The sequence below is a fragment of the Vulpes vulpes genome, chromosome 13 (genome assembly GCF_048418805.1).
Source record: "Vulpes vulpes isolate BD-2025 chromosome 13, VulVul3, whole genome shotgun sequence".
In the NCBI taxonomy this organism is placed as follows: Eukaryota; Metazoa; Chordata; class Mammalia; order Carnivora; family Canidae; genus Vulpes; species Vulpes vulpes.
Window position 1 is genome coordinate 90,544,678 of NC_132792.1, and position 26,210 is coordinate 90,570,887.

At 34.9% G+C, this 26,210-nt stretch overlaps 1 protein-coding gene across 9 annotated transcripts in view; it reads left to right on the forward strand.

The window, feature by feature from the left end:
• Window positions 1-26,210, forward strand: part of MYOM1 (myomesin 1) — a 155,610-nt gene that overhangs the window by 79,358 nt on the left and 50,042 nt on the right. For 5 of the 9 annotated variants that reach the window (XM_072735031.1, XM_072735032.1, XM_072735028.1 and 2 more), the window contains 8 exons: window positions 822-1,021; window positions 2,777-2,833; window positions 7,788-7,912; window positions 12,438-12,621; window positions 13,065-13,239; window positions 15,198-15,319; window positions 18,739-18,935; window positions 25,802-25,928. In XM_072735031.1, coding sequence (XP_072591132.1) covers window positions 822-1,021; window positions 2,777-2,833; window positions 7,788-7,912; window positions 12,438-12,621; window positions 13,065-13,239; window positions 15,198-15,319; window positions 18,739-18,935; window positions 25,802-25,928 — 1,187 coding nt within the window. Of the gene's footprint in view, window positions 1-821; window positions 1,022-2,776; window positions 2,834-7,787; window positions 7,913-12,437; window positions 12,622-13,064; window positions 13,240-15,197; window positions 15,320-16,497; window positions 16,786-18,738; window positions 18,936-25,801; window positions 25,929-26,210 lie in introns of all 9 variants that reach the window. The other 4 variants (XM_072735024.1, XM_072735025.1, XM_072735026.1 and 1 more) reach the window with 1 other exon arrangement.

Consider the following 26,210-nt stretch of genomic DNA (forward strand, 5'->3'; position numbering starts at 1 on the left):
CTTTTCAGTGGTGCCTGGCTGGCTCAGTCAGCAGAGCAAGTCACTCTTGATCTCAGGGTAATGAGTTTGAGCCCCACATCAGATATAGTGATTACTTAAGAAAAAAAGTGAGCTTTTTCCAAACTACAGTATACGTAAGTATATTTAAGATGTTAGCTTTCTCAAAAAGAACTTTTATTTATTTTTTTAAAATTTTATTTATTCATGAGAGACAGAGAGAGGGAGAGACAGACATGGGAGGCAGAGGGAGGGGTAGGCTCCCCTTGGAGCAGAGAGCCTGATGCAGTGCTCGAGCCCAGGACCCCAGGATCACAACCTGAGCTGAAGGCAGACGCTCAACTGACAACCACGCAGGTGGCCCCACCTTTATGCACCTTTACTTTTGAAAGAAAGTGCATAAAGAAGACAAAGAAAGAAGTCACCAGTGGTGGAATTGAAGACGTCAGCCAGGGAGATGTTTGGGGAATCCTCCCCTTCAGTCTCTCCAGTGTAAAGCTGTATATACTTACCTGTGGCTGCTTCTGTTTTTTTTCCCCAAAATTCTCCTGCTTAGCACACCAGGCCCCTCAACTGCTTGCTTTTAGGGAGTTTAAAGGAAGTATGTGTGTTTAGGAGGGATCTGAGGCTTCTTTATTATTTACGAGGAAGTACTGTAATCCAGTGGAACTGAGTGCTTGCAATTAAGTAGTAACTATTGAACCACACTTGAGCTAGGTATTTTATAGGGAGATCTGAAGCACTTGGGCGGGTTTGCAGTTTTGGAGGTATTCATTTAGACATACTTGTTTTAATATTCTTGCTGACTGCTCTCTTTCCCTCAGGTGTGAGGTGGGCACAGATAGCTGGTCTCAATGCAATGACACACCTGTAAAGTTTGCTCGTTTTCCAGTCACTGGGTTGATAGAAGGTCGTTCTTACATATTTCGAGTTCGAGCTGTGAATAAAAATGGAATAGGTCTACCATCTAGAGTTTCTGAGCCTGTGGCTGCTCTGGATCCAGCTGAGAAAGCAAGACTTAAAAGTAAGCATTTTTCAATTTTCTTTTCTTTTTTTTGGAACTACACTAGAACTCGTTGCAAGGTTATTCCTCCCCCTTCCACTAGAGGGAGAAGAGAATAGGAAATCCTTTATCCATCAGAAAATCCTAGGGGAAAAACAACAAAAAACAAAAAAAATTTCTTTTTTTTTTGACTCATCTCTTCACTAAGGGCTGTTTTATTTTAATTTGATTCAAAAAATTTTCTTTGTAAAACAGAGCTCTGGGCATTCTGTTTGAAAGGAAATATGATAAAAGCCTAGGAAGCATTTTTATTCATTTTATTAGCACACCACAAATATACTTTTCTTTTAGTTCTTAAAATTATAAGGTAAATTTCCTAACTTAGAGTTTGCCCATTAGAGCATTAATATTTCAACACAATGAGTTTCTTTATGTCAAAAGAAAAATGCATTTATGACATATCTCTATACTTGAGTTACCATATTAGACAGTGAAAAATCTTTTCATATATTTAAACTCCAATTCTTAGTGTCAAAACCATGGTACATGAATTATGCTTTGCATTTGTTTTGTGGGAACCCATATGCATCCTCAGTAATAGAGACCATTAAATGACATTAAAAGATTATTGGAAATCAACACTTCAGTCCATACCAGATTTTTCAAACTTGACCCTATAGACACTTTAGGTGTTAATTATTTGTCGTAAGAGGCTGTTCTGTGAACTGTAGAATGTTTAGAAGCATCTCTGGCTTCTATCCACTAGATATCAATAATGCTCCTTCTCCCCCCATTGTGACAATCAAAATTGTCTCCAGATATTGCCAAATGTCCCTGAGGGGCAAAATTACCCTAGTTGAGGACTACTGGTCTATGTCATACTCAGTGTTATTCTTTACCTTAAGTACATGTATGGCATCATAAAAAAAACTAAGTAAAATATCTTTTCTCTGGAGACTTTTTCTAATCAAGTTCTTTGATTGCCCTCTATTTTTTGCTTACTGTCGGACTTCCCTCCCTTTTTCCTAATTCCAGCTCATACTTTCATTTACTCCTCTTTTATAAATTCCAATGAAAATAAGACTTGTTTGCATTAAAAATAGGCTATCTTGCATATCACCTGTTTTTGTACAAACTATGGTGAAAATTTGTTGCTAACGTAGGAGTTGAACCATTCTCTTTCTGTTACTTATGAGAATACAGAAATGAATTTCTTCTTCAATGAATAAATGAATTTAAATGGATTTTCCTCTTTTCCTGCCCATCGCACCCATTTTCCTTACTCTAGATCTCAACTGGTTTCCTTTGTAGATAACACTTTTCAAAATATAATGGAAAGAAATTGCTTTCATTGAACTGTACTATAGGATTAGCTCCCATTTCCTCTTTCAGCTTCATTATTGCAGATACATAACTACTGGGCTTGCAGTTGTTCCAGAAACATTTCCCCCAAATACATGTTATCTTATAAAAAGAGATGAGAGAACGTACATGTTTCCAGAGGTCTATATTGAGCAGTAAATAAACATAGGTGATTTACCTTACTTGTGAAAGTACAATTTCAGAAATGTTGGCTTCGAATAGATGGGCTCTGTTCTCTAGCAGATTGTGAGTTCCTTGAAGACCTTACACCATGTACATGCTCAGTAAGATTCATTAGGAAAATATTGTAAGTAAACTAGTATCAAACCCATTTGTGACTATTATGGCCAGTTTATGAGTGCAGTTGGAACTGCATTTATGAATTTTGTGACCTTTACATTTCTCTCTGTTCAGGTCGCCCTTCAGCACCGTGGACTGGGCAGATCATTGTCACTGAAGAGGAGCCTACAGGTAAAAACTCAGTTTTTCCCAGATACTATTGCCAATGTTTTGCCATGTGGTTTTGCCTTTTTTTGTGGAGAGTACAGTGTATATTATTTAAGATGTTTTGGAAGGAACATTCTGAAATATTTGGAGATCATAAAGTAACTTATACTTTCAGAGAATCACTTTTTTAAAAACAAGGTTTATTGAGGTGCAATTGACATAGAATAAACTGATATCCATAACATATACAATTTGACAAATTCAACATGTGTATACCCCTGTGAAACTCTCGGCCATGATCAAAATAATGAATATATCCTTCACCCCTAAAATTTCCTCTTGCCTCTTTGTAATTCCTTTCTCCTAACTCTGCCCATCTCCAGGCCATCACTGATGTGCTTTATGTCACTCTAGTTTGTATTTTCCACACTCTTAGATAAATGGAATTATACTCATTTTCCTCTGATTTTCTTAAACTCAGCATAATTATTTTGAGATTTATTCATGTTGATGTATGTATCAGTTCATTTCAATTTTTTATCCATTTACTGTCAAAAGCTTCTGTGATCATCCTTGTTAAAGTGTTTGTATGGACATACACTTTCATTTCTCTTAGATAAATACCTAAGAGTTGGACAGATAGGTCATATGATAGGTGTATGTTTAAATTTTTTTTGGTGTATGTTTAATTTCTAAAGAAACTGTCAACTGTTTCCAAGATGTTTGTACCATTTTACATTCCCATTAGGAGCATGAGAGTTCCAGTTCCTCCACATTGTCACCAGTAGTGGTATTTCATAGTGAGTGTAGTGATCTTACTTTGTATTTCCCTAATACTGTTGGCTTTTTATGTGCATATTGCCATTTCTGCATCATATTTGAATCTTTGCCAAATCAAGTTTACTTAGATATTTTTCCTGTTTTTTCTAGAAATGTTACAGCATTAACTCTTAGATTTCAATCTATGCTCCATTTTAAATTTTTTTTTCTATATTTTGTGAAGTAATGGTCTAAGTTGTCATCATTATTATCATGATCATTTTGCATATGGCTATCCAATTGTTTCAGCAATCTGTTCAAAAGATTATCCTTTTCCCATTAAATTTCCTTGGCACTATCATCAAAATCAATTGCATATTTGTGGGTCTATTTCTAGAATCTCTATTGGTCAATTTTATTTTCTCTACACCAACTACACTATCTTGATTACTATACCTTTAGGTTGTTGCTGTTGGTTTTAAAAGCTTCATAGTTTTAAATAAGTAAAGAAACAAGCAAAATTTTAAAAAAATCTTCATAATTTTGAAATTAGGTAGTATTAGTCCTCAATTTTTTTTTCTCCAAAGTTGTTTCGACTATTCTGTCTTTGCATTTCCACATAAATTTTAACATCAGCTTATTAATTTCTATAAAAAACCTACTGCAATTTTAACTGCGTGTTTTATATCCTCAATAATTTTCTGTCTACTTGTTCTATCAGTTGATAGAGGAATAATGAAATCTCTGACCAAATAGTAGATTTATTTTTTCTTCTTGCAGTTCTACCAGATTTTGCTTCATATTATTTGAGGCTTTGGCTTTTTATTACATGTAGTAGCATTTTAATTATTTTATCTTCTTATGAATTGACTGCTTTGTTATTATAAAGTGACACTCTTTATCCATGATAATGTTTTTTGCTTAGAAATCTTCTTTATCTGATACTATTATAATCATTCCAGGTTTTTTTTCTTTTATTAATGTTAGCATGACATATGATTTCCATTCTTTTACTTTTTATGTATGTGTGTCTTTAAATTGCATTTCTTGTAGGCAGCATGTAGTTGGGTCTTGATTTTTTTTATCCAGTTGGGTAATCATTGCCTTTTTATTGGAGTGGTTGGAGAATTTATATTTTGTGTGATTATTGATAGAGTTGGATTTAAATCTATGATCTTGCTATTTTTCTATCTATTCCACCTGTTTCCCTTCTTTTTTTTTAAACTTTCTTTTGAATTGAATTTTTTTTTATTATTCCATTTTTAGCTATGCTATCTTATTAGCTATAATTCTTTGTTTTGTATTATGGTAGTTTGGAATTTTAATAGACATCTTATCACAACCTTTTTCAAGTAATATTATACTACTTCATGTATAGTGTAAGAACTTAAAACAGTGTTATTCCATTTCCCCTTTCAAGCCTTGGTGCTGCTATTGCATGGATTTTATTTGCATATATATATAATAAATTGCACAATACAGTGTTATTATTTTGGGTCAAATAGTCACTTATTTTTCAAAGAAATCTAAAAAAACAAACAAAAAAGATATTTAAAGGTAAGAAAAAACTTTTCAATATTCACTCACATTTTTATAGTTTCTATTCTTTTTTTCATTGTGTGGATCTGGATTCCCATATGATATCATTTTCTTTGTACCTGAGGCATTTTCTTTGCTATTTCTTTTTTTTTTTAATTTTTTTTATTATTATTTATTTATGATAGTCACAGAGAGAGAGAGAGAGAGAGGCAGAGACACAGGCAGAGGGAGAAGCAGGCTCCATGCACCGGGAGCCCGATGTGGGATTCGATCCCGGGTCTCCAGGATCGCGCCCTGGGCCAAAGGCAGGCGCCAAACCGCTGCGCCACCCAGGGATCCCCTTCTTTGCTATTTCTTGTAGTGCAGGCCTGCTGGTCTGAATTATTTTATTTTTTGTATGTCTAAAACAGTCACTATTTCATCTTCATTTCTGAAATATATATCTTCATTGGTTATAGAATTCTAGATTTCAATACTTTAGAAAGGATGGTCCATTATAGTGCAGATCTGCACTGTAAGAATGACTATTGTTATTCTTATTTTTATCCCTCAGTACATGTCTTTTTCTCTTTACCTGTTTATCATAGATTATCTTTATCACTGGATTGAGAAATTTGTTTGTGATATGCATTATCTTTATCACTGGATTGAGAAATTTGTTTGTGATATGCATTTGTGTTGTTTCCTTCATGTGTCTGTGTTTGGGGTATATAAGTTCCTTGGATCTGTGAGTTTTTAATTTTTATCAGCTTTGGAAATTATTTCACCATTATTTCTTTAAACATTTTTCTTTTCCTGTATCTCTGCTCTTATCTGCTTCAGGAGCTCCAATACATGCCACTTGAAACCACAAGTCACTGATGCTGTGTTCCTTTTCCATTTCAGTCTTTTTGCTTTCTGTGTTTTATTTCAGACACTTCCTATGTCTGTGTCATAATTTTACTATCCTTTTCTTCTTCAGTGTCTAACTTGCTGTGAATTCCAGTGTATGGGTTTTGTTTTGTTTTGTTTTCAAACTTTGTAATTTCTATCTGTAGAAGTTGAGAACAATTTGTATTATTTTATGTTTTCCATGTCTTTAATTAACATATTTAATTTTACCCTCTTGAACATACAGAATATTTTTATAATAACTTTTTATATACTTATTGGCTAATTCTATAATCTGTGACATTTTTAGTTTTGTTTTCATTGATTGATTTTTTTTCCTTCAGAAAGGGTTGTATTTTCTTGCTCCTTTGTATATTTAATAACTTTTCACAAGATGCCAGACATTTTGAATTTACATTGTTTGGTGCTGGATATTATTGTATTTTTATAAAAGCTCTCCAGCTTTGTTCTGGGGAAACAATTTGACCTTTCAAGGCTTGCTTTTGTTAAGTGAAATCAGAACAGACTTTAGTCTAGGGATAATTTGGCCATACTACAGAGACAATATCCTTCTGAGTAGCACTCCAGTAGATGCCTGTGAATTTTAGGAGATTTTCACTCTGATTCATGGGAATATGGACTCTCCCAGGCCCTATGAGAGCTTTGAAGATTGTTCTCTCCAATTCTCTTGTGTGAGTTTTCTGCAGTCTAACTGGTTCCCTCATATTGATTGCTAATTGATATTCAGATGAGCACTCCAGAGGGACCCTCTGAAGGTCTCTGAAGCCTACCTTTCTGTGCAGCTCTTTCCTCCAGTATTCATCCTTGTGACTCTATCCATAGTTACCTTGCCCTTCCTAGAATTCCAGCTTCTTCTCCTCAACCTGGGGATATTGCCAGGCTCTACCTGGATTCCTCTTCCTGAGCTGCTGTCTTGAAATTATCTCCAGACAATATGCTAGGACAATGGTAGAGTTCACCTAATTTGTTTCTCTTCTTTTGGGAATCATTGTCCTAAGCCAGCTAATATCCAATGTCTGTTAACAGTTGTTTCATGTATTTTGCTTGGTATTTTAGTTATTTGATGTGGAAGGGTCAATCTAATGTCAGGAACTGTGGAGGATATAAAATGTTACTTTATTTACAAACCAATATGTTTCATACCACAGTTTCATAGATGCTGGCAAAAGATAAAAGATTTCCAGGCCAGAGACAAAGGATTCTATAACTCACAGCACAATCAGATGGCATGAGCTTCATGTTCTCATTACTTTCCTTTGCATTGTCCCCCTGCCAACTTCCACAGGGTTATATGGAGCAGCACAAATAGATGCTGTACACACAGTAGATGTATGTTACGTCTGACAACCTTGTAATTATAAGGCGGCTGCTAACAAATCAACCCAAGCTTTCTCTGGAGAAGGACATTATCTTTATTATGCTGATCAGAAAACAAGTCAAGTTTCTGCCCTAGAGAATATACTGTCATTGTATTCCAAGTTTGTTTGCTATCCAAACTCCCTTGAAAAGATATTCTATAAAAAGCTGATATAGGATGTACAGAAAATATAACTTATGTCATTACTGTTTTTTAGGACCAGTAAGAAAATCAAAATTGTCAAGCAAAGAAAGTAAAATTGTGGCTTTGAATGAATGAATGAATGTTTTAGGAAGAATTTCAGAGATGAGGTACTTCTTTATACTGTGGAGCAGTAATTAATCTTCCTCCAGTAGGAGAGAAGCATCTATGACTCTTGGCATATGCTTGGCTTCCCAGAGTGTGTGCTTTTCACTTTTCCTTGTTTTTCAGAGGGTATTGTTCCTGGGCCACCCACAGACCTCTCTGTCACAGAGGCCACCCGGAGCTATGTGGTGCTCAGTTGGAAGCCCCCTCGCCAACGTGGCCATGAGGGCATTCTGTACTTTGTGGAAAAGGTAAGACTCTGGGATCAACATTATTACCCCTGTCTTTTCCTAAAGATTTCTTTAAAGAAATAGAGATTAAATTTCCATTGTGTCCTGTATTCTTTAAACCCTTCCTTATAAACTACGAACAGTCTTCACAAAAAAAATGTATATTATACAGAACTTTATCTGAAAGTTCAGGGGTTTATGGATCCCTGGAGCTCACCCATAGACTCCTAAGAGGTCCACAGACCCCAAATTACAATCTTTTTAAGAAGAGAAATGTTCCTGAAACTGTAGATTGTTCATATAGCACTGTTTTCTAGACACTTTCTCTGTCTTCCTTGCTCTAGTAATGGCTTTTCATCTCTCTACAACTTGTTTTCCACAGTGAAAAATGAATACTGATGAGGGTAGATGAGCCAGAGGAATAAAAATTACAGTACTTTTCAGAGCTAGAGAGTTGAAGAGAGAAAGTCCTTACATGCTGCCTTGCACTCAGCTAGTACTAAGTGCAGATAGTAGGGTGGGGTCAGGAATCAGAAAACAGCATGAGATACTGGCTAGTTCTTTCCTTCAAATATCTTACAATTTTGTTATAATTATGTTAGAGAGGGCAGCATACAATGAAGGTGTAAAATAGGTGGAATGATGATAATTGCATATGGATTTATCACATACCCATCTTTGAGTGCAGTTGTAGTAAGTATTTCTGCCCAGAAAATGTAGAAGAGCCAAGTTTTGGACAGGACATTATTTGGGGGAAGTGCCTAGTTGCAAGTTCAGATACTGAGGAGGAACAACCTGCCAGGCAAGGCATAATTGCCACAGGAAAAGGGCATTTAAAGAGAATTTGCTTAAAATGAGGTTCAAAGTCCATTTGTTAAGAAAATTTTGATTGAGATGTACTTGAAAAAAATGAATCAAAAGTAAGTTTATTTTAAGTTATAGGTAAGAATGTTTATGTTTTATTGGCAGGCATGCACCATTTTTTTTAAGAACAGTGAATGAAACAATTGGCTGTACTTTTTTGTGTATTTTATTTTTATAAAATTTTGTGACAATATAGGTTATCATTTACATTTTACTTTCATAGCAAAATTATAGAAAATGTCTTTATTTGGCAAAAATGTTATGTAGCTCAGTTAGCTTTCCTAAGAACTTTTCTCTTTCATCCTTAAAGCTATTCTGATCATTCAATATCAGAACATCTATTAGGTCACCTTCCCTGACAATTATTATGAGATTACCTAGATATCATAGATATATAGGTACCTCCAAGCATCTGAAAATTAGATGACAACATAAAGTAATATTCAGATATCTTATGGCTTTTTAGTTATTTCAGATCATCAGAGAAAATTATACTAGCATTAAAAATACTAGGGTCTGTGGTTTTCCAACTTTAATTAATAAATTTATTAATTTATTTCCTTGATAAAGACATTTAGCTCATATCTTTGAGGAACATCTCTCACTTCTCCTTATCCTTAGCAAATTGGTACAATAAAATGGATTATCTCTTTAATATGCAATATGGGCATCTTTCAAAAGAGCCTGATTTTACCAAAATAATATTAAAAGTTTTTATTGTTATAAATTTGTATATTTTCCAGATATTAGCTTCAAATTAAATATAACTTAAACATTATTTCTGACTTAAATTTTTTCTATTTTTTAATAGAGGACAAGACTAGAGTGGAAAATATTTATTTCCTAGTGTGCTTAATACATACCCTTCACTGAATCTTTTTGAAATGTTCCACAGGAAAAGAGTTCTGAATAAGCTCTGTGACAGTAATTACCATCTTTTCTGTAATAATGACATAGTTACAACATAATACTGAGGCATTTTCTTCAGATGAGTCAACTTTGGCTTCTGTTAACATTTCCTCTGGTCACATAAACTCTAATTTCTCCAGGAAAATCTATAACTCCCCTAGACCTAAATACATATGAGTCTGTGATTAAAAATGTAAGTGTTCTCCCACCAGCAAACCTATTAATATAAAACAGAGGGAACATTTATGAGTGCAGTGTGAATAAAGAGGCCCATATAGGCACCACTGACAGATACAAAAGGCCCAGGAAGTTGACATATTGGGGGAGGAGAACATGTCCAAAGACCTAGGGCACATTTACAGAAGAACTATCCAATCCTCATACTGTTCTACTCAGTTGAATCTCAAGTTATTTCTGATGAGCCACTTCTAACATGTTGACCTTTCTAAAGGGCAATGTTTCATGTGCTCTCGTCCTGCAGCACATTTTCATCCATAGAATGTTCACGCCCAGGGAGTGCTGTTTCTTCAGTTACCTCTGAGCTTGTACTTCTTTACAGAACTTTTTACCAGAATTTGCATCTTCATAAAGCACAAACTCACCTGTCATGGCTACAGCTTATACCCAGTTACACCATGTCTGTGAGCCCTGAAATGGTTGATATTGAGAGGTTTAATAGCAAGAGAATTGGATAAATTGGTCTCCAGCGCTCCCAGCCTTCCTATCCTACTGAGTTCTTTTCAGCCTCAGTTTTTTCAGATATCTTATGTCTTCCCCTATCAAAAATCTGGTCCTGTCAGAAGCAAGGATTGTATCACTTGAGAGCTCTCTTTCTGCAAGCAGGAATGAAAAGAGCCAATGTTTACCAAGGACCAGGCACTGCTCTAAGCACTCTGCACGTGTGCACCCACTTAATTCTCACAGCAACTCTATGAGGGAAATACTCTTATTTTCATCATACCTATTTTGCAGATGAGGAAATTCACGCATCAGTGGGACATATAATTTGCTCAGGTCACACAGTTAGTAAGAGACAGAGCTAGGATTTGAACCACGGCAATCTGGCTCAGTTTTCATATACTGTATCCAGTTAATACACATCATTGCCTTTCAATCTTCCCAAGCCTGTCTTCTCCTCTGGAAAACTTGGATAATCACAGTGCTACCCCCACAGTACTTAATTCAGAGCATAGTTGAGAGGTTTAAAGAGTTACAATGGCATAAAGCTTTTAGTAGAGTGAAAGGCAGCTATTATTTTTACTATGAAAGTATAAATGACTGATAATTGTTATATGTTCCCCAGGGGAGAATGTGTCAAAATGAATCAAAGCCATAGACTAAAGGATTAAAGGTCTAGGAGAATTTTATCCCCCAGTTAGCAGCAGATTCACTGTTTAGGGGCAATTTATTCTCTCTACCCTCCCACACACAATGACACAATCATGAAAGATTCTACAAAGGACTTTGGAGGTTACTTTGTCATATTTGCCTATTTTACAAATGATGAAATTGAGACCAAAGGATACTCATGTGACTTTCCCAAGGTCACATATCTTGTTATGAACAAAGCTAAGACCTCAATGGATGCCCCTGGGTCCTTTGCACTATGCCACATTGCCTCCCATTTCAAAGTCAATGATGTTTATGCCAAGCAATATATCAGTATTCTTATGGTCCCAACAGCATATCATCCTTGACAGCTGGTCACTGTATCATAAGGTTTGGATTTCTGGAAAAGTCTCTTGAAAATTTCCAAAGGTTCTGAAGTAAAATCACTTCTGCTGACCTTAGGGCAGAATTGAGAATTCGAATAGGTGGGGAAAAAGGATTACTGTATAATGATAGTTTTCTCACTATATTCTCTACTAAAGTGCAAATAGACACCATATCCTTATCCTTCAAGGATTTCAGAGTCACTCTAGATCATTTTAATTCCAACATTTAATTGCTTTAAATTTAGTTTTTCCATCATTTATTTCAAATATAGGGAAGAAAAAAAGAACATCTTTATCTTTCATTAACTTCATTCAGAATTTTAAAAAATTCATTTATTCAGAAAAAAAAAAGACAATTGTTGATTATGTGCCAGATATAATTCTAGGCTCTGGGGTATAGCAGTGAACATGACAATTACCTGTACTCATTTCATTGAAATTTACTTTCCAATGGAGGAGATGACAAATAAATAACTTAATTTCGAATACAGGTGTTTTGACAAAATAATAAAGGAGAATAAGGGATAGGGAGTGATGAGAAAGGAGCAAAGAACTCTTTTAGATTCTTTGATAGGATAGGGAGGGAGTGATCAAGAAGGCCTTTTTGAGGAGGTTGTATTTGAGTACAGTCCTAATGAGATTATACATCATTAAATGACATTCCATTAAAATAAAACAGTTTATAACAATGAAAATTTAAGAATTTTATATAGCATAGTAAATCTAATTACCTGCCCTAAGAATTAGAAAAGTATCTGACCCCACACTGTCTTCTGAATAAATTTAAGTCTTTCATAGGTAGATAGATGATCTTAGTAGATAAAGTCAGTGCAGTATTAAAGTAGCAAATTTGTCAAACAATCCAAAGCTATGTTTGACTTAGATAATCCTATGGACTACAGATGCTTCATCCCCATTTCCTACAAATTTCTTCTCCAGTTCAACTTCTAGCAGGTAAGTAGTTTGTTGACTGAGAAATAAGACTGCTAAATGCCTGGCTTCAGAGTTCCCATCTATTCTTGCTGTGCTGTAAATGGATCTCACTGTTTGGGCTGCAGTGTGATGCAGGAACAGAAAACTGGCAGCGGGTGAACACCGAGCTCCCTGTGAAGTCTCCCCGCTTTGCTCTCTTCGACCTTGCTGAAGGGAAATCCTACCGTTTCCGTGTCCGCTGTTCTAACTCAGCAGGAGTTGGTGAGCCTTCAGAGGCAACCGAAGTGACCGTTGTAGGGGACAAACTTGGTGAGTAAAGAGTTTGGTTGAACAACTATAAACTGACTTTACTTCAGTTCAAGAAAAATTCCAAAGCAAGAATTTCATTAGAATGTATATATCCAGAAGTAAAAGTGATGGCATCCTTTCACATTATAAATTTAATTGATGACTGTACCTGGCTGAGACATTTTAAAAACTCATTATTATGAATTATGAAGTCATGAAAAGTAAACTCCAAGAGTTTCAACTGCATTGCTGATGTATTTTTTTTCCTGGAGTATTTAGTGTATCATTATTGCCTCCAAATGTATTTTTTTTATTTTCTGCTTTAACAAATATAAAATAAAGCAACAGTACACTTGACATGATTACTTATATAAAAATATATATGCATGTATTTGTTCATATGTGATAAGAATGAATTTTTAAAAACTGCTGTGAGTTTGATCATCATTTTCTTCCTTCATCAGATATCCCCAAGCCCCCAGGCAAAATCATCCCAAGCAGAAATACAGACACATCAGTGATAGTTTCATGGGAGGAATCCAAAGATGCTAAGGAGCTGGTCGGGTACTACATAGAGTCAAGTGTTGTCGGCTCTGGCAAGTGGGAGCCCTGCAATAACAATCCTGTGAAAGGCTCACGGTAACTGCAGTGTTGGGGTGGGAGGTGCTGTGGGGAGCCTTCTGACTCTAGAGCACTGGAGCTTTGAAGAGGAAATGCAACCACTGACCCAGACAGCAGCACAAACATCTAACAAGGGAGATTTTGTAAAAACACGATACCATAAATATCCAAATGAGTTTAAAATTGAATATAATCTTCTGCTCGATATTTGAAAAAAGGTTTACTTGTGATTTTAAGCACTTAGAAACACATTAATGCCAGCTATGATGAATTCATTTTATAGCTTTTTTTTCTGATTCTTTTCCTTTATGCCATTTGTCCTTTTTCACCCATCTGTTCTGGTCTTGACTATTCAATGTGATACTAGATTTCAAGGATCTAATTGACTCTAGCTGACATAAAGTACTGAGGCATTTTATTTATTTATTATTATTATTATTTTTTTTTTTAGAGAAAGGTGTGGTGGTGAGGGGGGGAAGAGAATCTTAAGCAGGCTCTATCTCACAAACCCTGAGATCATAACCTGAGCTGAAATTGAGAGCTGGACACTTGACCAACTGAATCACCCAGGTGCCCCTAAGGCATCTTAAATGAATAGGAAAAGAATATCAACATTTACAAATTCTGAACATGGTTAAACTTGGTGCTAGTAGACATGAGTAACACTAACAAAGAGACATTCACAATACCTTGCCACTTCTTTATATCTGTTTCTAATATGAAGAGGGTTATTTTCTTTTTCTTGCTTTCAAATATTTTGTCAGTCTGCTTTGCAGGTTGATGATGAGTTCTGACCTGCAACCAAACTCTGAGCCTCCTTTGATTTAGGACCAGTCTGAGAGGAGAATTCCAGCTTCCCAAATTGTCAAACGAGCTTGTTAGAGAGCTTCTGGTATGGCCACTTCAAAGTCCAAGGACCCCCATAGGATGAGTTGTTTCTTTTGCAGAACAGGAAAGAATAGAGGCAAATCAATTAATGGGAGAAAGCGAGAGATTCATCTGTTCATTTCGCTCTTATTCTGAGTTCCCAGCATTTTCCTGGGACTATTTAGAAATATTTATAGAGGGTTAGACAAGGTCTGCCTTTCCACAAACAGATGGGAGCTTCTCAAGGACAGGCACCATTTTTTATTCACCTTTGTGTCCACAGTATCTAGCTTAGTGTCTGGAACACTGAAGTGCTCAATAAATGTTTGCTGAACTGAGCTGACCTAAAGGATTGGCCTAATTTATGACTGCCTTCATTAAATATTCCAACATTACTAATGGTAATAGAGTCATTAGCAGACCTGTTATTTCCTCTGGTTATAGTCCTCAGGATGGATTAAAATGTTACAGTGATTCATGAAATGGCTATTTATAGCCATAATAGCTATTAAGAAGTGCGGTTGTTTTATGTGTGAAACTGCCCATGGATTCACACTTCATTACTGGGTCCTTATATCTAAATGGTAATACATATTTCATCTTATTTTCAGATTCTAGTGTAATTCCTCAAGTAATTATACCTTCCCTGCCATGCCTAGAAGCAGTGCCTAGGCCCTATAACACAGAGCAGCCAATGCCTTAAGTATATACTTGAAAAGGCCATTACTAGTATTAATACCACCTATTATTTATTCAATGCTAAGCCGTGAAATAGATACTTTAAATACCTTATGGCCAATCTTTACACAAAAAATTATGATTAAGACATATTATCCCAGTTTTACTAATAAGCACACAAAGGCTCAGAAAAGTTAAGGTACTTATTCAGGGGAAAGCCAGGAGGACTCTGTGTTGTTTGATAGGGTGAGTTTAGAAAATTGCCTTAATTAGCTGCCTTCTTGTCCAAAGCACATATATTACCTGATCTCTGTACTTATTCTTTTTGCTATTAGAAAATGAATTGTTTTTATAAAGCCAGATCATTCAGTTAAGCTAAAACCATCTTGTCTATCCCTAGGAAAAATTTTTGAAACTTCCTTTCCTTTTAGATTTACTTGCCATGGATTGGCAACTGGTCAGAGTTACATCTTCCGGGTCAGAGCAGTTAATGCAGCTGGACTTAGTGAATATTCACAGGATTCAGAAGCAATAGAAGTAAAAGCTGCTATTGGTAAGTTCATTATGCATAACTTTGTAGTTAAAAATGGATTTTTATAAGTTATAAAGGAAGATACCACGCTCTCCAGAAATTGTTTAAAGCTTCTAGAATTGCTTGATGATTCCATCCTCAGATGACCATTTTCTCTGACTCCAGGTGACAGCTAACCTTCCATAGCCATTATTTTACAGATCTTCATCACTTATCCAGATTCTGTGCATCTGTAGCCTTGTCATCTTCACAAGTTTGAGTTTCCTCAGATATTTCCCACTGTGTGAAACTCCATTCTAACTTCGTGCTCATCCTGGGAATGTGAAGGGCCATCCAGTTCCTTGGAGTGGTATATCACCCGTAACACAGATCATTTCACCTGTGACAAAGCCTGGCTTGTTTTCACTAACAATACATTAACATGCTTTTTATAAACTCCTCTAAGTTTTGTGCAAGACACAAGTAGTTGCTTAATCATATGCTACATCTCTGCTCCCAAAGTAACCAACAGAATAAAACTGGTAATAAAGTAATTGTATGTACGTACATGATGTGCCTCCCAATCTTAGATAAAGCAGGGAAGGGACCCAGGTAGTTCAGAGCACCAAAAATGAAGTCTGGGATAGAGCAACACATATTTGAAAGGAAAGATTATTTTATATCAGTTATCTTTGGTTATCATGCCATATTATTTTTTAATACTCCTTATGGTATTTATGGACAATAGTGAACATTTTTTTGAGGTTGGGAGGTACAGACCATTAATATTTCAGTAATGTACATAATTCTGTTATAAAATCAGGGTCTTTAATGTATGTCTTGTGCATTTTATGATCCTTTCCTCCCGTCATTCTGTTGAATAATAGGACTTAATATCTTTCAAAAAATGTCAGAGATTTGTTTTTTTTCTTATATATACTTGGGTTCTGTGAAACAAAATGGTTCCTGTTCTGTCTGTGGTTTTCTGTTCTTATTTCTTCTTTTCCCAGAATATGGAGAAGTTGAAATGTTTCCTTGGCATAAATTATTTTGGAATGTATGCTTTCCATATTTCTTGAAAAGCTGAGTGATTTCCATTAAACTAAGATGACTTTTGTTCTATTTGTGGGCCTAATATTTTTCCCTTTGTTCTATTACGTAAGAGCAATTTGTACTGTGTCTGAGCTCAAAGTGTTTATGTTGTTATCTGGTGATTGTAGGGGGAGGAGTGTCTCCAGATGTGTGGCCTGAACTGAATGATACACCTGGTGGACTAACAGACTCCAGGGGAGGCATGCATGAAGCCTCCCAGCCAGCCTTTAAGAAAAATGCTTTGCTTGGTAGCAAACTTAACAAACCTTCACTACCCAGTAGCACTCACAACCTGGGCCAAACAGAAGTGAGTAAAGTAAGTGAAACAGTTCAGGAAGAGCTTACCCCATCACCACAGAAGGCAGCCCTTAAGGGGAAAAGTAAGTCTGACCCTCTGAAAAAGAAGAAGGACCTAGGTGAGATTCGAAAGAGTACAACTGTTCCATCTGTCTCCATCAGTGTCCTCACCTCATTGTCGAGATCACATTCTTCCATCTCTGTGTTCACTTTCATCAATGTTTATTCTTCATTTGACATGTTTTCAGCTATCCATTTGCAGTACTTTTGTCTAATGAGTTGTAAAAGTAACTTTGGGGGAGTTTGGCTTTTATACATACTTCACTGTGCTTAATGACAGCAGAATATTTAAAGTGATTTGGTTATTGAGCCCTGTTTGGTTTCTCAGGCAGACACACCATTGGCCTCATTTCGCTAAGAAAATTAGAGCTGAGAGGAGAAAGGATTTGATAATCACAGCCCATGTAGAGTTCTTGGAAATACTCATGCTCAATACATGTATGGGAAAAATATGTTTCAAAGAAGTCACATTTTATCAGGACCATAGTTATTACTGCTGTTCATCTTCAGGTTTTCAAGTTATCCTTCATATTTAACTCCAATAAATATAAGTAATAGTCTCTTTGATGTGCCATGACAAGTTTAACAGGCAATTACAATCATCACATAAAGCTAAATTCTGGGCTATGTGAATCACATTCCCAGAACTGATTTATTTAAGACTATTTATCAGTAAGGTCAGAATTTTCTTAATAGGATATTTGATACTTGTGGCTTATATATTCTAGGTGACAGTGTTTTCTTATCAAATAAAAATGAAATGATAAGCATTGTAGCATGCCTCTCATCCATCTCCTATTACTACTCCACTTCCAACTTCTCTAACTTCTATTTTTTTTAACCTTTATTGTACCTTCAACTCAAGATGGGATATTTATTTGAGAGTTCACATTCTATATGTCTCTGTAATAGAAAGAGTGAGAGAGATGAGAGAGAATATTTTTAGTGTAAAGAATGAAAGAGGTTGGTGAGAGGGAGAGAGAGAAACAAATGTATTTTATTTTTAAAAAATCTTTATTGTTCTAAGAATCTTTTTGAATAAGAATAAGTAGTTCTTTTTTTTCCCTGTAATCCAAATAAATATTCAGAAAAGTCTTTTTCATGTCATTGCACATCTGGATGGATTTCTTTCCACCACCTGACCCCCTCTTTCTTAATCAAACACCATTATTTACTAGTTGGGGGGGGGAAGTTGATCAGCAAAGCCACATAAATGAAAGAAGACTTTTAAAACATCCTCCAGATATTTTTCTGGCTAGGAAATAATAAACACGGTGACAGCTGTCTAGCATTTTGTACCATATAAATAATAGTCCAACATCAGGTTAAAAATAATGCAGCAAAAGGTATTATATACTAAGAGAAAAATCGCATGGCAGATTGTGCCTACTTTAAAAAAAAATTTTTTTAAGATGGCATTTAGCTGAGCTTGAAATAAGATTTTTTCTGTGCGTAGACAGAACTTGTTTAGTTATAAGGTCTCACAAGGGTATGTATGCCTGAATGGTGAAATGCTAACCATTTGGAAATAACATGGAAATTCTCTATAAGCACATTGAGGCAGAAATTGATATACATACTTCATTTTCCTCAAGGAGCAAATAAAAACAAAACCACCTAGAAACAAAAATATGTATCTTGTGAAAAATATTTCTTCTTCTGGGGAATAGAAGAAGAATACTATTCTTCTTAGAACAGAATACTATTTCTGTTTCCTTTTTCAGAATATTGCACTGTTTTGCTATTAGTATTTCAAAAATTATTCTTCTGTGGAAGTAGGAGAGCAGGTTCTTTTTATCTTTGGAATAATATTTGCAGTGCACTTTTTACTGTATGTGGGGTTTTTTTCTCATACACCAAATTGGGTGCCAAGTTACTGATTAGTCTTCACGCTTTAGTTTTATGCTGCAAGACCCTAGTGCCCTCACAGGTGGCACGAATGAAACAAGTTTAATGTACATAAAATCATAAATGCATTTCTTTCTACTTACTTGGTATTCATATTGCAACAGCGGCACCATCTCCACCCTGTGATATCACTTGTCTTGAAAGTTTTCGTGACTCGATGGTTCTTGGATGGAAGCAACCAGATAAGACTGGAGGAGCTGAAATTACTGGCTATTATGTAAACTATCGTGAGGTAATTGATGGAGTACCAGGAAGATGGAGAGAAGCCAACATCAAAGCTGTCAGTGATGAGGCATATAAGGTAAATGTGTGACCTTCTGTAGTGTGGAGTGTAATCATATATGATGATGACATGCTCGCTTGCACACACACGCACACCCACACCTACACCCAGCGGCTTATAAATGATTCATATCATTTCTCCAGTGTCCATTGTCTACAACGACAGGATTTTGTCACAAATATATCAAGGTAAATAGAAGTAAGCTGATTGACCAGGAAGGATTTGTATCTTCTGATTCATATGCATAAACATAATAACTTCCTAGAATATTTACTATGAAATGTATACTTATGGTAAGAATTCATGTTTATTTCAAAACAAAATATCTATAACCAATGTGCTGCTAGCTCAAGAGTCCCAGGATCCAAAAGACTGCAGTTTTAGCTTTCAGTGTTCAAATCACAAAGGATAAAGGGACATGGACCTGATGGCCAGCATCAGCTCACCACCTGTGAAGTGTCCCCCATTATAGTGGCTCTGATGGCCATGAAGGGATGATTGATATGTGTCTACCCACACATTTCTTTTTACTGCTTTGCCCATCTCAGAGTACTTGAAGGGTTTTACTGATGCCATAACTATGGTTCCTCTCTTTGGAGTATTGTTAGCTAGAGGAAAGTCACCCCCCCTTAATACTCCCAGAACCCTATGCTGTGAGAGCGAGAGCAGGATGAGGTTGGGAGAATGGTGCTTTCCCCAACTCAGTGCCACAGGTTTTAAATCTAACATTTAAAATTTATGGAATATCGCACACATACTGAATTCATAAAGAAGTTAAAACAAGAATATATAGAATAAAATCATATTTTTAAAGTTCTTCCATGTTGATGTGTAGCTATGACTTCATTACTGTACGGTATTCTATTATATGACTGTCTCACAATATACTTTCTATCTAGTTATTGGTGATATTTCAGTATTTTCATATTTACAGCTATATGAAACAGTGTAACTATGAACATTTTTGTACATTTTTGTCTGCTGGCATGTATATGCACTAGTTTCTCTAGGTTATTACCTAAAAGCAGAATTGGTGGGCCAGAGAATCTGTTATCTTTAATTTTAGTAGATACGTCTATACTGGTTTTCTGAAGAGTATGAGAATTCCCATTGTTGCACATTCCCCTAACACTTGGTATATTCACACATTTTCAGTTTTGACAATCGGGGTGTCAAATGAATCTGAACATCTTTTGCTATATATAATATCCATTTTGTTTTTTTTTTGTTTGTTTTTTTAATTTTTATTTATTTATTTATTTATTTATTTAAATTTTTATTTATTTATGATAGTCACAGAGAGAGATAGAGAGAGAGGCAAAGACACAGGCAGAGGGAGAAGCAGGCTCCATGCACCGGGAGCCCGACGTGGGATTCGATCCCGGGTCTCCAGGATTGCGCCCTGGGCCAAAGGCAGGCGCCAAATCGCTGCTCCACCCAGGGATCCCTATAATATCCATTTTGAAATCTTTTATAACATGCCTGCACAAAGATTTGCCCATTTTTCTAATATATTTTCTTTGTATATTCTGAGCTTAAAATCCTTGGTAGCTGTGGAGGCTGTGTCTATTTTTCCTGCTCATTGGTTAGTATTTCTTCTCCTTATGGTAACAACACTAATTTTAATATTAAATTTATTGCAGCCAGACTTAACATTTGCTTTGTGGTATAAAGGTCAACATTCATTTTTCCCCTGTAGGGAAACACAGTTGTCCCATCTATTGAAAAGTTTGCCCTTTTTTCTACTATTCTTCTAGGCTATTTGTATCATGTGTCAAGTTTCTTTGATGCATGTGTCTGCTTCTGTGTTTTCCATTTTGTTCCACTGGTCTGTTTGTCTACCACTGGACCAGAACCACATTAATTTAATCATTACCATTTTATAGCAAATTTGATAACTGGTAGATCAAGTTATCTCAGTTTAGTTTATTATTCCTAGGCTGTTTTTAGTCCTTTGCACTTCGATATAAATTGTAGAATTAGGTTACCAAGTTCTACCAAAAAACAAGACAAGCAAAAGCAAACACAACAAATAAAATTAAATTAAACTAAAACATTTTACAATTGTGATTGATATTGCATTGAATCCATAAATAAATTGAGGAATAATTGACATCTTTAAAATATGAACTCTTCTAATATATGAACATGATATTTCTCTCCATTTATTTTGGTCTTTAAAGCTTCTCAATAAAGCTTTATAATTCTCTAGAGAAGTTTTGCACATCATTTGTTATTTATTTATAGGTATTACATGTTTTTGGTGCTTAAATAGTCTGTTTTTATATCATTTTGTTATTGCTGGTATAGAGAAATATACCTCATTTTATGTATTGATTTTACATGTCATTGTTATGTATAAGTTTTTGCTAAATTTTCTTATTATTTCTATGTTACCTATGAGCTCTTTTTGATTCCTGTATATCCTATCATCTGCAAATGACAGGTTGCTTCTTCATTCCCAAATTTTATATTTTTTGCTTTATTTTCTTAGCTTTCTGCTTAAAATCGTTAACAAAATATTGATAGAAGTGGTGATCTTGGTCATTCTAGACTTGGTCTTTATCTAAAGGAAAACATTTCACCATTTCACCATTAAATATTATATTTACTATCAGTGTTTGATAGACATCTGTTATCAGCCAAAGGAAGTTTCCTTCTATTCCTAGTTAAGAATTAATTAAAATTATGAAATATTTTTTCTGAATCCATTGAGATGGTTATATGATTTTTCCCTTTAGTTTTAATGTGGTATATTCTAGTAATTATCTAATGTTAAAATAACCTTGCATTCCTGGCATAAATCCAAATTGGACATTATGTATATTCTGTCTATATATTACTGGATTTTTTTTTACTTATTGTTGTTTAGGATTTTTGCTTTTATGTTCATGAGTGAAATTACCCTGAGACTATAGAGTTAATTTGATAAAAATACTTGACAAGGATAGTACTGGAAGGGAAAATTTGCAGGATAATCTTACTTTATTGAGATATAATTCACATATCATAAAATTCACCCAGTTAAAATGTTACTTTATATATTTTGAAGAGGTGTTATTAGATGCATATAAAGTGACTTTTGATATCACTGACAATTTGTTTTGCCTTCAAGTCTCTATTGTCTGTTATTAATATAAATTTATCAATTTTCTTTTGGTTGGTGTTTATATGGTATATAATTTTTCATCCTTTGACTTTCAATCTGTCTTTAACTTCATGATATATATATATATATCTTAAGAATCATAGGGTGGGATATTTTTCCTACCTGAGAGTCTTTGTCATTTAACTGGAGTGTTTAATGATACTACCACTTTTTGTGTTTTCTGTTTGCTTGTTCTGTTTCATTTTCTGTCCTTACTTGATTACTTTTGAATAGGTTTCTTACCCTCACCTTTTAGCCATGCCCTTTCCCCCTCTATACTACCTTGAAAGCTATAAATTCTCCAGTGTTTGTTTTTGGTGGTTACTCTAAAAATTATAGTGAGTAAATTAACAGTCTGAATTCTATTGTTTTAACCTTGTCTGAGAAAAATAGGGCCTCAGAATACTGTAAGCCATTTATCCTAGTCCCATTTTATATGCTATTGTGTATGTGTTTTTAAGTCATTTTTTAAATCCAAAAGTAATGTTATTAACGTTTTATAGTCGATACTTAGATTTATGTAAATGATTTTATTTAAGATTTTATTTTCTTTTAATTTCACATTTTTGACCTTCTAGTTGAGAACACTTTCCTTTCATCTAAATTAAATACTTTAGAGTGTTCTTTAGTTAGGGTATTCTGAAAACACATACTCTTTTACTTTTGTTCATCTGAAAATAACTTTTTTCTTCATTTTCCAAAAAATTTTTCTAGATAAAATATTATATAATAGTAGTTATTTTCTTTCACACTTGGAAGGTATAATTCCACTGCCTTTTGGTTCAATGTTGTCACTGACATGTCAGCTTTTAGTCTGTTTGCTTATTTGAGTGTTGTCTTTTAGACAGCTTTTAGTATTTTTACTATCTGTTTGGTGTGCTACAGTTAAATTATGTATCTCAGAATAGGTTTTTTAAAAATGTCTCTGCCTAGGATTTTGGCATGAGGAGTATTTTCAATCTGTGGGTTGGATTTTTCAAGAAGATCTTTCTGGAAAATTCTAAGCCGTTTATCTCCTAAAATATTGTTGCTGCCCCATTCTCTCCTCTCTCCTCTTGAAACTCTATTTAACATGTATTTGACATTCTCATTCTATCTTCCATGTCCATTAATCACTCTTCTCACTTTTCCATCTTTGTATCTTTCTGCACTGTGGTCTGTGTGATTTCTTATAACTTTCTGTTAGTTTACATATTTGCTCTTCTTTTGCATCTGATTTTCTGTTAAACTCATCCATTATTTTTCTATTATTGTATTTTTCTCTTTTTTAGGTCACATTTTACAAAATATTTTATAGTTTACTGTCTCTCCTGCAGATACTTTTTTTAATGTTTCAAGTTTTAAATTAAATTCTAGTTAGTTAACATATAGTGTAACATTAGTTTCAGGAATAGTCCCACAGATGTTTTAAATTTGTATTTTATGTTTAAAACATAGTAAGCATAGCTGTTTCTCTAATCTATGATGATTCTATCATCTAATATCTTTGCAGGTATGTATCTGTTTTCATTGGTTTTGTAGTATCTTGTTCATAGTATCTTGTTTTCTATGCTTGGTTATCCTTGATTATGTGCTGCTCATTGTCACTAAAATATTATTTGCATGAATAATTTGAGGTTCAGGATGAAGACATTTTTCTCTGTAAAAGATTTGTATTTGCTTCTGCAAGGTACCTGGGGATACCACTTGTTGAGTTTTTTTTCTTAAATCAAATACAAGCCTTTAATTTTTGGGACAATCAAGCAGTGTAAATTTATACTGTATGAAGGCAGGTTTATTTCTATTTCAACTTTACTCCCAAAGAGTAAAGCCCTTAAGGGCTCCATCTTAGTTGTAGAGGGTTCCCTTTTATTACCCTTCTTAGGTTGGCTCTAGGCTTTGATTTCAGTTCCTCTGCTTTTGAGATAATAAAAACCAAAGGTCAAATTTTTCTTTTTTGGCAGCTATCCCAAAGGTAAAAGCCACTTCTATATAGGTTCCACTTATCTCTTTTTGTTCCCTATTTCCCATTATTCTGTTCCTAGAATTCTATAATGTCTTGACAATAATTTGATGCTTTTGAAAAGATTTTTTAAAGATATTTTTGTCTAGTATTTTTAATTTTTTAGCAAGATGATTAATCTCTATGGCCTGGTTCACCATTGCCAGAAATAGAAGTCCCATGCTACAATATTTCACCTAAGCCTAGAATGACCAACTTTCTCTGTTTGCCTAGGATTCTCTTAGTTTCAGCACTATACTGCCTACATCCTTAGAAACCCCACAGTCCCAAGAAAACTGGAATTGTTGGTCACCCTAATGGAACCCCAAAACAGCCCTGGTACCTGAATAAAGTACTTTTAGATCCAAGTTATCTACATGATGGTTTCCTACTAATTAAAAAGATCTTTCCTTCTTAAAGGAAATGTGTTTGTATGTGTGTGTGTGAATCAAAAAGGGAGTTTGTATTATTCTGTTACCCATAACATATAGCCATTATATTCTACTTGATCAAATCAGGATCATAGATATATATTTGTTTTGCTTGTCTTAAGTCATATAATGGGTAAGTTTTATTAACCCAACTGGTTCTATCGATGCCTTCATTTATTAAGCATTTTTAAAGGATTTTATTTATTTATTAGAGACAGAGAGAGAGCATGAGTGGGGGAAGGGACAGAAGAAGAAGAGCAAGCAGACTCCTTTGAGCACAGAGCCTGATTATGACCTGGGCTGAAATCAAGAGTCAGATGTTTAACTAACTGAGCTACCTAAATGCCCTCACTTATTAAGCATTTTTAATTCTCAAAGGATTGTTTACAGTCCATGGATTTTTTTCACACTAATATATTCCATCATTTATACTGTGCAAATATTTTCACATTCATTATTTTATCACATATATTTACTACAGCCAAATTTCCTATGAGGGATATAGAAAGGTCATTAAGTCATTCAGTAAGGAGCAGAAAAATTAAAGATTTTGAATATTTTTATTCCTAGCTTAGAATTCTTTTAATTTTCATCTGTACAAGCATAAATTTTCTATTTCTGCTTAACAAATTACCACAAACTTTGTGACTTAGAACAACCCATATTTGTTATATCACAGTGTCTGTAAGTCAGGAGTCTAGGCATGTCTTAGATGAGTCTTCTGCTTGAGGTCTCACAAGGTTTTATTCTAGGTGTCAGCAGGGCTCATTCTCATCTGGAGTTGAGTTCCTCTTCCAAGATTATTCAGTCACTGGCAGAATTCAGTTCTTCCAGCTGTTAAGTCTGGGGCCCTCTACTCCTAGAGGCTGCTCTTCTCCAAATGTGAGTGGCTAGGCATTTGCTAAAACATGGCATTTGCTTCTTGAATGCCATCAGGACAGTGTTTTCTTCATGAAAGTGCCAAACCCCATTTTGAGAGTTTTCATCTGATTAATTCAGACCTACCCAGGATAATCTCCCTTTTGATGAACTAAAAAATGTACTGATTAGGGACTTTAATTTTATCTGTAATATCCCTCCTCCTTTTCTATTTGATGGAACAACAATCACAGGACTGATATTCCAATACCTTTCCCATATTCTGTTGGTTGGAACCAGGTCACAGATTTTACTCACACCCAGGGGGAGTAGATTACAAAAGGGTATGATTCATTGGGGGTCACTTCAGGGTGTGTCCAACACAAGAGGTAAGTAAATAAAATATTGAACAACTGAAAAAACAAACCTGATTCAGCATCCACTCTGTGATATTGTCATGTTGCAGATTAGCAACTTGAAGGAAAACATGGTGTATCAGTTTCAAGTGGCGGCCATGAACATCGCTGGGTTGGGAGTACCCTCAGCAGTAAGTGAATGCTTCAAATGTGAAGAGTGGACCATTGCTGTTCCAGGTAAACCATGAAAACCATTTCTCAGCACTCAGGCTTGAGGTCTCTTCCAAAAGAACCTACTGCTGGGAAGTAAATTTAAGTGCTACATAGACTGTTTCTAAGGGAAAAGAGTTCTCTTGGCCCCTTATGTTTACCTGAAATATTTCTGTAATCCTATCAAATAATAGGCACTAATATAAAACTGACTATAATTTCATGTGCTTATATTCCAAATACATCCTAAGGCCCTCAGAGTTATATCTTTCTGCTTGGAATAGGATTAACAGAAGCACACAATCTGAG